The sequence below is a fragment of the Aptenodytes forsteri genome, unplaced genomic scaffold (genome assembly GCF_000699145.1).
Source record: "Aptenodytes forsteri isolate BGI_AS27 unplaced genomic scaffold, ASM69914v1 Scaffold388, whole genome shotgun sequence".
In the NCBI taxonomy this organism is placed as follows: Eukaryota; Metazoa; Chordata; class Aves; order Sphenisciformes; family Spheniscidae; genus Aptenodytes; species Aptenodytes forsteri.
In genome coordinates, this window is record NW_008795433.1 from 186,072 (window position 1) to 199,851 (window position 13,780).

Sequence of the window (13,780 nt, forward strand, 5' to 3'; positions counted from 1 at the left end):
ATGGAATGTCCCTTTGGCCAGTTGGGGTCAGCTGTCCTGGCTGTGCCCCCTCCCAGCTTCTTGTGCACCTCCAGCCTTCTCAGTCGGTAGAGCATGGGAAGCTGAAAAGTCCTTGACTAGTGTAAGCACTACTTAGCAACAACTAAAACATCAGTGTGTTGTCAACATTGTTCTCACCCTAAATCCAAAACACAGCACTGTACCAGCTACTAGGAAGGAAATTAACTCTATCCCAGCTGAAACCAGGACAACAAGAAGCACGGGGGGAGAAGTTGAGAGGGCAGTTAGAAGTGGATAGAGCGTAAGGAAAAGGAGTGCTTTATGGTCTCATTAGTAAGATTGATGCTAGCCTCTACCCTTCCTGCTCAGCTTTAATGATGCACTTGCAGTTTGCACATCTTAAAAGATAACCAAATTTATAAAATAATAAAAAAAAATGATTTATTATCAAAGAGCTAACCTTCCTTCTTGTCTGTGTGCCTGTAGGTTGGAGTAATAAAGCAAATGGAAACTGCAGCACTGAAGGCTGCGGGAGAAAATAAAAGCTCTGTCTTCAGCCGGAAACTGACTGCTCTCTACACAAAGTCTACGCTTATTGGAGAAGATATCCTTTTCAAATAAATTTGGTTTCAGACTCTAATCTATGGTGTATGAGAGGCCATAATTCTAGTATTATCACCTAGGTGGAACATGAGTAGCCAGTGGCCGACATAAGAGTGGCAGCAGGAAATAAAGTTCCTTTAATTTTCTGTTGTGGTAAAACATCGTGCTGGCTTTATAAAGAATTTAATCTCTTCAGGGCTTTAGGTTTGTTGTGAAACAGCAGAGCTTGTGTTTACTGTAGTTTCTTTCTGAAGTCAGAGAGTGGACTTCCCAAGTCTACAGTGTTCTGTAGGTCTTGTCTTCAACTAGGTGTTTCACCAGATTAGGAATACATAGCATTAGTGATTCAGGAGGGTGTGAAGGAGGAATTGGCTATTTGGTGTCAACAGTTTGCTTTAGGTGAAAAGAAGGTGATAAAATCAATGGACTGTTAAAAATCTGGCCGGGTAATTAACTCCTGACTGTTGTAACAAAGAAAATGCAAAAATGAGATAGAAACAGCTTTTAACCAGTGAAGTTATTTTCTTAATTTCTTTCCTTCCAGTTTTTGTTTTCCTGTCTCCTGCCTTATCTACCTCATGTTTTTTTCTTTAATTTCTCAAACTCGTACTTACTAGATACCAAGAGCTAAAAAGATTGTTAGACTAATGCCTGTGAGGTTGCGCTTAAGGAGTAGATCAGAGAAGCAGATAACACAGTCCTGAGATTTTGTCAGAAAACTTCTGGTGTACTCACAGACTCTGTTATAATGGTTGGCAAACTCGGTGAAAGCAGGCTCAGCAGTATGACCCAATCTGGTGGATAGATACGCGGAAAGCTTTCAATGCAGCTAACCTAATGCTCCTGCTAAGATGTAGACTTCTGTTTAACTCAGGGTATTGCCTGCTTTTCCGTTGCTGCATACCTAGTGCGTTTATTTTGTTCTGTTAGGTGCATGTGGTTTGTGGATATGAAGTCAAAATGACAAGGTGGAGCAGCCCATGTGCAGAATCAGCGCTGGTTTAACTTTTGACATAGCTGTTCTTGCTTGAATGGGGAGACCCACAGACATAGTCAAAGATGGCCTTTGCATGAGCTGATGAAATCTGTGCATCGTGTAACTGCCTGTCCTGTGAAGACAACCACTGGTTTCAGTCCTCATGCTGACAGTCATCTGAAGTTCACTAAAATCTTAATAGGAGTCAAACTAATGAAAGTCAAGCAGACCTTTAGTCTAGAAAGCCCAACACAAAATCCAGTTCAGAAGGACTTAGATCTGGAAGGACCTATGAATAATCCACCAAAACCTGTGTATTATGGGTTGGGTTTTTTTTTAACATTTGTTACATGTGAACCCTTTGCTGAAGCTAGATGATTCTGTAGATGTTGAAGAGGTAACAACAGATGTCCCTGATAACTACCTCCTCTGTATCTGTGAAAATGGAGAAAACTTAAAAGACAGGAAGAAAGGTGACATTGTTATAGGCATTATGGTAAGTTAGTTTCACAGGTGAATCAGTATTTTAGGGTTTGTGGGGGGGGGGGTGGAATCAGTATTTTAGGGTTTGGGGGGGGAGGGGGGAGTTGGGTTGTTTTATTGGTGTTTTTTCTGTTTTTAGAGGTGGGTGGTTATCTTCTTAAATTCATGATTGTTCTGTTGTTTAGATTTTTTGGGGGTGTGGGTTTTTTTTTCTTTTGGCAGCAAGGTGCAGTTTAGGTAAGATATCATCTGTGTGTGAATGTGATGGCTGAAAACTACAGAAAAGGTTTGGAGCTGGTAGTTGAATATTCCTGATACTGTTTTTGCTGCCATATCACTTGAAAACATAGCTGTGTTTTAACAAAATACAGGGAAATTGTTAGTTCAGATGCTTTACTAAGTTTAAAGTTTAAATATTTTTAGGGTCAGTATTTTAAAGCTTGTGAGCACTTTTTTCCTCTACAAAATACTGTTCTTTACGGGAAGAGACTTACGCTTTTTTACAGTTTACACTTGATATTTGTATTCTTTTTTATGGTGAAGATTAAAACCGGGATTGTTTAACTGGCAAAACACAGTGATAACTGAAGCCCAGCCTGCTGGTAGTTCATTCATTTAAAAGCATCTTGATTGTGCTTGTATTTGAATGTCACACTGCAGCTGGGAGAGAACAAGAAAGGCATGTGCTAGAATGACAGTTTCCAGGCTGAATTGCATCTACCTTCCATAGACTTCCAATTATATAGAATAGAATTCTATTGCCTATTAATAAAAGTTGAGCAGTGATGGACTGATGATAACAAGAGCACATTTACCATTTTAAGGTATTATTATCATTTACCAAGACAAAATTGTGATAGTCTTTTGAAGTTATTACCATATTATAGATTTGAAAAACACCATTATATTTTTTGATCTGCCACTTCAACTAAGCATGTGGGTGCTATATAATTTTGTGCTATAAACCATAAATTTTCTTTTCTGGCTTAACAATTTGAGTCATTGGAACACTCCCTGAAAATTTAAATATTCAATTCTATTTTTTTTTTTTTTATTTTATTTGACAGGTAAAACTGTTTTTATCTCAACCCACGTAATTTTTGACAGTTTTCGGGACTGTGCATCTCGCTTGGAATTAGAGAGTCGGGTTTTGCGCCTGCAGCCAGTTGAAATAATACTTCCATCTAGCTTGTCAGATCAGTCGGAAAAGCTCATCAGCAGTATAACCTCTATGAGGTATGTTCTATGGGGATTTTGTTGTTTGGGTTTTTTTCCTTTTTTTTTTAATTACAACATAGCTATTGATGGAGTTTAGATCCAGAAGCAAGCATGGATGTATAGTTCTGTAAAGGCCCATTTCAAAATGGCTGTAGTTTGCTGCTGGGTTGAAAATTCGCCAAATCCCACTGAGTTCTGGGCACTCATTCTTACATTGTATTTAGACTGAAATTCATGGCTTCTGTCTCAGGCCTATGAAAGATTTACGCACCTAAACATTTGGTGTTTTCATTTAGATTGTCTTGCTCCCACCTCCCGATCATGTGATCTGTTGGATTTATTTCAGAGCTCATGCACTTATCTTTGGGATCTGAAAGTGGTGTTATGTGGCCATTTTCCTTGTTTGTTGTAGTCTTAAGATCTCTAAAAGGCATGAAACTTTTTTTCTATTAATGTGGATAGGCGTAGAAAACCTTTGCAACTGGTATTTCATTCTGTTTGTCCCATTACACTATCTTGAACTTGGATACAGACTTGGAAGCATTATGACTAATCATCTGTTTATATTTTGAGTTCTCTTTGTGTATTTCAAGAATAAATGTTACATGTTTTCTATATCAGTTTTACTATGGAATAAAGCCAGAATAAGATGTAATTTGTAGGATGATAAATGAAGGATAAAGCAATCCTCTGAACATATGTGGTGAACTTGCAAAATCTTGCAGATGCAATTTGTGTGAGAAAATACCAGTTTTTCACTTTTTTTTTTAAACCATGCAGCTCTGGGCTATAGGGAACTAGCTTAGAGCTTGGCATGTCCATTTTGAATGAACTAGTCAGAAAGGATAATATTTTTCTTTCACGTGTTAACAAAACTGGAGCTAAAGAAAGCCTAAGAAAAATGAATGTATTATATAGGCAAAGTTTTGTATTTGGGGGGGGATGATACAAATATCATCACCTCCCATATTGTAAAGATAGGCAAATGCATCACAGTCACATGGATGGTTGCCACCTGACAGACACTCAACTCTGTACCTTGACTACCTCACTTAAACTCTGTCCAAGTCGTCATCTTGTAGCTTCCTCTAATGCTCCAGACGGCTGAGCTGCTTAGTCAGTCTGCTCCACAGGCATTTGTTTCCCCACCTGCCAGTGTAATCCTTCTTCATCCCCTTTTATTAAAAGGGAATTTTTATTAAAAAAAAAAAACAAAACATGAAGTGGTGGGTAGGCAGTCATCAGGAAAAGCTGATTTTGTGGCACATTATAGGAACTTGCACAAATGTTGCTGTACTCAGCTATCAAGCTTTCAAGGGCACGTGTATAGAGAGGCAAGACTGAGAGGAGGGACTGAAAACATCTGATTTGGTGTTAGGGATCTTAAGAAAATGTGGCTTGTGCAAGTGCTGTATGCATCATCATTCAGTGGTGTTGTGACGCTTAGGCTTGTAGTGAAGCGTGTTCTTGTCATACTAGGGTCTCCTCTTCCCTCAGCTCATGTATGAACTGCGAAGCCATAAGGAGCTGAAAAGCTCAACTCCAATTAGATGTACTAAGCAAGCAATAGCAATGTATTTCCTGGCAGTAAAATAGTTTGTTAAGACTTGGGCAGATAAAATACCAGATTAGGAAGTAACAAACCTTTTCCGGTTGCCAACAGATGTACATTTTTGCCTTGCTAATCCTTTTACTTTGCTAACTTTCTCTTTTGCATATCAATTCCATAGGAGTATATAAAAAATATTTCTTAAATATACCATGATGAAAATTAACAGTTCTTATTTTTGTTTGTGTGTTTTGGTTTTTTTGTTGCTGATGTTGTGCACTGACAGTTTTGTGGAATCCAGAGGAAGGTAAAATGATGTAATAAACCGACAAAGCAAGTGCATTTTTCAGAACCAAGTATTTTAGTTGTGCATTAAGGTAATTCTGATGCAGGCTTGAGAGAGTGATTGTATTTTTTTCTTTTTTTTTTTTGTGCACAGCTGAGAATGTTAGTAAGTAACTTCTCATTTCTATTAAGAACAAAAAATACCAGCCATTAGCTGATTCTGTGAACAGATACTAGTTTGTAGGTTTTTTCCCCTTTCTGGTAATTTACTAGGCAGCTCTCCAGCCTAAATGTCCTTAATTACGTGGGAGTGGTAAAAATAAAACACATCACTACACTTCAGTAGCCTTATTTCAAAACCAATTCTTCATGGATTTTTTTGTATCAAAGATTTAACCACTAGAGGGCTCTGAAGTATTTAATATTAATTTGAGTGGTTCCAATATGCTGCTCTTGTGCTTTTAACTAGGCTGCAGTTTTTATATAATTGCTTTTATACAGGCAGTAGCTTTATGTTAATGAATATTGAGTGGTCTGAAGTATTCATTTTTGGTTATTGTGCATTACCTGGTAACTTAATTCTTTGTCTGCTCTTTTCTAGTAACTCCTGATGAGAATCATCCATTAGCTGGGAAAGGTTTCATTGCTCTAATTTTTTGAAGACCTTTCTGGCTAAAACCATGGGAACTAGGATCTTGTGTTTTAAGAAAGTTCCTCATCTTTTTGTGTATTTGTAATGCAGTGGAAAACCACTGAATTTATAAAAACAGGGTACAGATGGGAGAGAAAAATAGTCCCAGGAGGTGTACGGTTTGGAGTAGTCAGGGGCAGAGAAGAGAAGGGTCTTTCTGCTCACTGCGTGCCCATGTCACGTAGGAATTGCACCAGGGGTTGTCTGAGTAACTCGGGGGATGATTTGGTTTTGGATGTTACATATTAGAACTTCGCACTAAGCCACCAAGGTGATGTGGCCTAGGTCTCCTCCAGCACAAAGAGTGTGCTGATGGTTATTAAAAAAATTAAAATATTTAGTCCAGATAGATCACTGCAGCTTTATGAGAGCAGTCGTAATCTGGTTATATTGACAGAGTTGAAAGTATCTGTGTGCTTTCCTTCAATTTGTATCTCTTTTTTTTTTTTGTAAAATATACAAAGACCAAATGTGAATATTATATACTGGTGTACATGTCTGTCTGCCTTTAATCTACAAAAATAAAACATACATTATGTATGTATTTCCTCCTTACAGAATGCTGTGCTTCCCTCTTCCTATTCTCTTCTTGTTGCCATCACAGCTATGTCCAGGCTCAGCTATGCCATTCACAGTGGTGCTTCTATTTTGGTATTGTGCACGTTTTCACAGCTGAATTTACATCAAAGGAACACCTGTCACAGAAGGGAAAAACAGTTGAGTGGCAGGGTGCTGCTGTTCTAAAATTGTTTTTATCAGAAACAAGAGCCAAATAAGTCACCAGAAAGGTTTTAGTGTTTTAATCTGGTTGACAGTCACGAAGATCTACTACTTAAGCCTAAGGAGTACTTCATTATGGTAGAAATTATCTCTGTGGATGAATGTAAAATAGTTGTAAAGAGTTTTGAGTCAGAAATGAAAGTGCAAATAAAATACACAATGGAAAGTGGCCTCTTCACTTTTCAAGCTTTATGCAGTACAGTGTTAGTGAAAAGTTTGCTTATCCTGCAGATCAGTGGAGAAAATGGTTTCACACGTTTATACATGGCTGTAAACTGGGTCTCGTGATAGGAAGATTGAAGCAAATTTTACAGTAAGTTAATAAATGACTGAAGCAGCAGCAGAGCTGTTTTAAGAACTGTCTAAAAGCAGCAGTTTGAGCTGTGCCCAAGAAAGCAGTTGGCGGTGTAAGTGGAAGATTTGGTCCTGGTTTTGAAATTCTCCATGGCTAAGTTAGGCATGGACATTAATGTAATGAGCAGTGAGCAAAGCTGAATGCTACTGTAGTAAGATTACTTAGCTGTATTATTTGTTCATACAGTGGAGTTTTAATTCAGTTAGTATGAAGCCAGTTTAGTTAAATTGCATACTGGGGGGGGGGGGGGGGGGGATTCGAACCCTATTCAATTGAGGCGAATCTGAGCCTTATTCAATAGGTATTTTACCACTGATTTAAGTGAAGTTAGACTCATCCATCTTTTTGTAAAGATTTCGCTTAACCATTTGGATTACAATCTGGTGTTTACCAACCTGACTAAGCTTTAAAAAATAGTTTAACTTGTGGTGTAGATTTGTGTTACAAGTTACAAACTTTCCCCTTTGGTAATTTAAAACTCATGGAAGCAAATGTGTTGAAATGTGTGGCATGGTTTCACGTTCGTTTGGTTCTAGCATGTTGCTGTTTCAGGTGGTAAATGAAATGCTTCTATTGCCAATGTTATGATAGACATTGTCCATAAAATTAATAACTAGAAAGTACTATTCAAGGACACATTTAATGACTAGAAAGTACTATTCAAGGACACTGAACTGGAGGTCAGTTTTGGTGGAGAGCCTGCCTTCAAAAGCAAAGCGTAAGTTAAAAGTAGGTTATGGAAACTGGTTCAGAACAAACTGTTCTGGTGGGTAGTGTTCTGTTCCCGAACAGTTAGTAACATCTGTTTGCAAATGCTGGCCTGGCTGGAGGAAAATCTTTTAACACTTTCAGTTTCCTTCTTTCTAGAAAACCAGGAAAACATCCTTGCCTTCAAAAAATACATATGTTTTTACAGGAGAACACTGTGTTTTGTACTGCAGGCTCTTCCTAGTCAAGGGTCAATACCCATCCTCCTTGACGTATTGGCTGCTTTAAAAGTTGGCCTGTAGTGGTCTTCCTGAAATCGTTTTTGAGGCTTCTATCCATTTTGGTTGTTCTTGCTCTTCTCATGTGGCCCTTTTTTGTTTCATTGAAAAATGTGGTACTTCTATCCAATGCATCTTAAGAGTGCTGCAGTGCTCCTCTTTATATTTTTGCCATTTGCCCTTTTTTATGTGAACGCTGGTAATGTTTTATTCTGTAGCATTCTTTGACACTGTGTAAAAACACACTGATCACAAGTACTTCACTTTCAACTCCAAAGCATTATTTCACCCAAGTCTGCACTGTTTTGTTTTTTTACACATCTTGTTTGATGTCTGGCCAACAATCTAAAATCAGGATGGTACGATAACTAACCTCGTGTCTATGCCCACAGATTTTTCACTTTATTCTGTTTGCAGAGCATAATGTCTTCCTCCTATTAGCTTTGACCTGTAATCTGGGAGGCAGTTTTGACACAACCTCCATCATGCGCTGCTTTGTTTAGGCTGTAGCTAGGTCTGCTACTTGTTCACTGTAATATGTCTAAGATTTTTTTCCTTCTGATTATGGCATTCAGGTTTGTGTTTTCGCTTGAGTACTGCAATATTGCCTTTGGCTTGGAGTTTGCTCCCTGGAATTCCCTTCTCTCTCAAATCCATTGAGAACTAAAATCATCCTGCCTGCTCACTGGTATGATCAAATTATTCCTGGGCTGAATCCCTTAAGTAGCTGATCCTCCATCATTACATGCAATGCAGGCTTTCTTCCTTGTGTTTAAGGACCTCTATAACGTTTCAAGCTCTTTCTGTTTACATTAAGTCAGTGCAGTGTTGATACCCCTCTGTTTTAGCAGTGACTTCTTCCTTTAATGTCGTATCAGTTGTGGTCTCTTGGGTACCTGTATTGCTCCACAGGTGTGTTACTCTAGTTTCAGCCCTGTCATGATCTCTTACCAGCCCAGAGCATTAGCTGTGGCATAGCCGGTGGTGATATTTGACTGCTGGTTGTTTGCTTCTTGTCATCCTGCCCCCCGATTGTACTTTATCAGAAATCAAGAATAAGAGATGCCTTTTGCCTTTTTTTGTTTCAGTATGTGTGGTGCTGTAGTAGAATACAGCAGTGCTTCGGATTACTTGAAATGGGAAGTACAACTGTCTTTATAAGTTAAGTTGTAAAGGGTATAGGAGTGCGCTATAGCTGATTTATTGCATGCATTGGTCAATAGTGCTATTCATTGCTAATTGCTCTCATGGATAGAGTTGTGGATTTATGTCATCAGTCAAGGAGTAGAAACTCAGCTGAAATGAACTCAGTGAAGTCTTCTAAATGAAAATAAAATGCTTTTAATTTTGTGGATCTTTATATGTAGCTGATGGTTGCTCCGATCAGAGGATGCGTTCATATACTTAATGCTGAGTTTTTAAAAGGGGTAGCAGTTACGTGCATATATTTATGTAGCTCAGCTCATAAGGTTTGTAGGTGAGCAAGGACGAGAAGCTTGTAGTGGCAAAAACAAGACACCAAATGGTTACAGTGAGAGTAAAGTGTATTGCAAATGAAATTACTGAACAGAGGAGTGAAAAGTATCTAAAGGGTTGGTAATCATAAAAACTAGTGGTTTCATGGTTTGTATAGCTTTTAATATTCCCATGGATTTTTAAGTGAAAGGCAAGCTGTGACAAGCATCTTGAGAATGTTTTGTATAAATGGAAGCTACAAGCAGTTCAATTTGCAGCAGGAAAAAAGCAAGTAAAGTACAAAAACAGCATGTGAGCTATTTTCCGTAAATACAAAAAACAAATGCATCAACTGAACAGATGTTTACTGACTAAAGAGGCTTTTTGCACTGCTAATAATCCAATTCATGGCCTGGGCAACTCAGCTGTATGGAGAGCTGCTTGAAGAATGTTGGTCATGTAGCTCACTTGTTTTGAATAGACGGGGGGGCAAATCACAACAGTATTATCAAATCATGTAATGACCTGAAAGAATTGTTGGACAGGTTTTTTTTTTTTATTTAATCTTGCTGCAGTCGTGAAACATGCTGTTCTCAATATCGTAGTTCGTTATTGTCTTCTATGGCATTGCAGGTGAGGGAAGCATCGGGCTTAAATCTCTTTTGATGAATTGCTTATGTGTGAAGTCTACTTCTTTATCTTACCGCCCTTCACAGTTTGGGACACAACACAGGCATATGGCATCCTTTAGATGAAATTACTGTGCCGTTATGCATGCGGAATTGTCACTAGAAAAATGTGGGAAGGCAGTTGCAAAGTACTGTGTCTAAATGCACTGCAGAGCACTTTTCTTAACCTGGGTGGTATCTTGGATAAAAAATGTTAACGTTGCTTGTTACAGTAACAGCTGGCCTTTGCAGGCCTTGACCAGCCGATGTGTTTTTGTAAATTCCTCCAGGCAAAAGTGAAGATATGTGCCCTGATAAGCTTCCCCAGCAGTTCGTACCTGGCTCAAAGGTACATTGTTCTTCATGTGATTGCAAGCAGCATGGAAAACATGCTGTGTTCAGGGTCTGTATTTGTGGCATTTTTGCACTGATTAGTGATAGTCATGGTTTTGGCTTTTTTTTTCCTCCAGTATTTGAGCCAGAAATTATTAAATGAAGAATGATTAAATTGATCTTGATGCTTGTGCAATTTCTTACTGTCAAAAAATTAACTTTTTAATTAGGGAAAAAAACTGCCTTATTGAAAGAAGCAGGAAAATGAAAACTTTAAAGCATTTGTTTTGGCACCTATTTGATTTATTATTTATAGGATAGATCAGAAACGGCAGGAGGTGACATGTAAGTAATTCTACTTTTTGTTGTCCTCTCTGGTCGTTATGATGTTACTTGCTTATTTCTCTCAGTATATATTTATATACCGTTGACTTTTCACAGCAACTGTCGAAGTTTCTCAGGCAGGGAAGGGTGCTGAAGTTCACAGTTACAAACCCAGATGGGAGCCTGGAGCTCTACACCTCTGTCCTCCAGGAGGTGGCACTACCATGCTGGAGCACTGCTGGTCCTGGTCCTAGGGAGGGAGGGGATGAAAGCAAGCTGTTAGTAATAACTAATTTTCCCTAGACATCTGTGAGGAAAAGAGTTGCGGTGCATTAGGTGACTTGGTAGAGAATGGTAATAAATTCCCAAGTTCCATAATCCTAATTTGAAGTAACAATTCTCATTTACATTTGAAATTTTTTCAACTTGAGATAGAGAACATTGCTCTAATAAAAAAAAATTCAGATAACCCAAATGGCATTGTTATTCTGATGTGATTCGTATTAGTAATTTAATTTCCAGTTTTCAGATAATGCAATTGTCATTCAAAAAAGTGAACATTTACCAATGGACGTTTGCTCTGCTGATAAGCTAGTATAGATGTTAAACGTATTGGAGGTTTTCATGATAGAGCAGGTGATTATATCTGACAGGCTTGTGTAAATTGGAGGGTTGTACAATTGTTGTCAGTATAGCAACTGCATGCTGTACTGAGGTGAGAAGAGGGAAGGGATGCACACATGCACACACTTAAAACTGGAAGTTGTCTCACCTATATTAAAGTACAGATATAAATGACTTGCAAAAGTGTTGAATGTCCCAGTAACTAACTGTACAGATCCTAGGGAGTGCTTGGGTCTTTACAGTAAACCAGCTACTTCTTTGTGTGCTTTGAGGTGACCAGAACAAAAGGTAAGTGGCTTTTTTTCTTAAAAATAGCCAAACCCCAAACACAACTGGCAACTCTGTTTGGACTGAAAGTGAGTTTTGAATGAAAGTAAAATCCTTTTTGAAGGATCCAGTTACATCAGTACTTTGCTGTTGTAACTCCAATACTCTAGGCTGTCCTGCATGTTGGCTGGTCCATGGTAACTTCCAGTGTGCATGTTCAGTGTTTTAAATGTGAAGGTAACTTGTCTGTTTTCATGCAGAGGTAATCTAAATGGTCTTTTGTAAGGGTAAATGCATGTGTACAGTTTGATCTATTGTGGTGGGGCTAACATACTATGAAGCAGCATATGTATGTCTGATACCAACTCGCTCTTACAACCGGCACATCAGTTGCGTGTTTTCCTTTGTTCCAGATATCACTGAAAGTGTTGCAGTAACCTGCAGCTAGAGTGCACGTATTCAAATGGAGAAGGACTCTTAAGCTCTTACAGCTGGCATGCAAATTTAAAATTTTTTTTAATAGCCTATGAATGTTTGGTGGTATATTTGTTAAAGTCCTAGCATTTTTTTTAATAATGACTTCTTTTCTGTAATTTATTCTTCTTTGAAGTTGCCTTGGGACATAAACCTTTCCCTGTGAAACAGTGGCATCATGGATACCTTGGACGTGTTAATTTCTCAGCCGTTACTTCTTCCCACATTTCCTTCCCTCATTGTTAGTGCTAGGAGTTAGAATCTCAGCAATTTTGATCAAAACAATGTAGTGATGTGAGTGAGACGAGTATGGGAGGAAGAAAGACTGAAACTGCATGTTTGACATGCAGGTAGCAGTGATACTAGAGTGAGGAGAATAATTCTCTTGTAATGGTGGTTCCCAACCCCTCCTTAGTTAGGGAAGAGAGAAGGGCCATGAATATATTTGTTTTTCATAAAAACAGAATGTATTCATTTTCTTAATTTTGAAGAAAATGAAACTGAAATGGGTTTTTATGTCCCATCAATCTACCAAACTGAAAAACGGAACAAGCTTTATCTTTCAGGCTATCTTTAACAGTTTAATTTTGTGCTTGACTGCCTTACAACATTTGTCTCTCTTTTAACAGATGTTCTTTTTGATGTATGGTATAGGTAAGATGCTTTCAGTAAATTAGAGCTGTGAAGAGTATACTTTAAGCATGGACTCTTCCTCTAGGAATTTGGAATAGTAAAAATGATTGTTAGAAATTCGTACTTAAGTTTGCTTCTAAATTTACATGGATATTTTCTGAGTTCTTAATGAAGAATTTGAAATCATTGCTATAGTAATTAACTCTTCCAGTACAAAGCTTAGTAATACAGTATTTTTTAATGTAAAAAGGTTTCATGTATGTATATTTGCTTTCCATTTACGTGAAAGAATCATTCTGCAGAGGCAGATGGATGTACTTAAAAACAATTTCTAGCAAATATACTTTAATCTGTTCCTGTCTTATGTTGTGCCTGTCTCTCTTGCTTCTTGTCAGGTGGAAGATAACTGTCTGCCCCTCCATCCCTTCTGCCTATTCTTTTACAACTATGCTACCTGCTTTCTTGAGTCTTTGCCACTTCCTCATGTCTCTGCCCTTTTGTTTCCTGTATCAAGGGTGCCCTTGTCCCCATCTCCAGCAAGATTTCAGGCACTCCTTGCAACAGACTGCTTGGTACTGTTCTTTCCCTCTACATATCCCTATACAAAGTAATGGCTGACAGGGACCTTAAGAAGGAGAGAGAAGCAGCAGGTCCTCAGATAGCATCCTAGGGAGAACACAGGTCAGACCCTTCTACCTTTCTTCATCTTTCACGTATGCTGGTGAAGTGCAGGGTTCTGAGAAGGAAGGAGAACTTTCCTGGACAGCTTCACTGGGTTTTTTGTACTTCACACCATCTCACTGCATGTCTTACACTGCTTTTGGGCTATGCATTTCCCTTTTTACTAAACATCTCTTGTTAGGGCTTGAGGAAGAACCAAGAGAACACTGTGAAGAGCAAGGTGGTATTCATAGAATCAGAATAATTTGGGTTGGAAGGGACCTTCAAAGGTCATCTAGTCCAACCCGCCTGCAATAAGCAGGGACATCTTCAACTAGATCAGGTTGCTCAGAGCCCCCTCCAACCTGCCGTGGAATGCTTCCAGGGCTGGGGCTTCCACCACCTCTCTGGCCAAC

The 13,780-nt window shown here is 38.5% G+C and overlaps 1 protein-coding gene across 1 annotated transcript in view; it reads left to right on the top strand.

Moving 5' to 3' along the window:
• Window positions 1-13,780, top strand: part of MSH3 (mutS homolog 3) — a 125,842-nt gene that overhangs the window by 8,781 nt on the left and 103,281 nt on the right. The window contains 3 exon segments of the mRNA XM_019472521.1: window positions 487-604; window positions 1,930-2,079; window positions 3,130-3,298. Coding sequence (XP_019328066.1) covers window positions 487-604; window positions 1,930-2,079; window positions 3,130-3,298 — 437 coding nt within the window.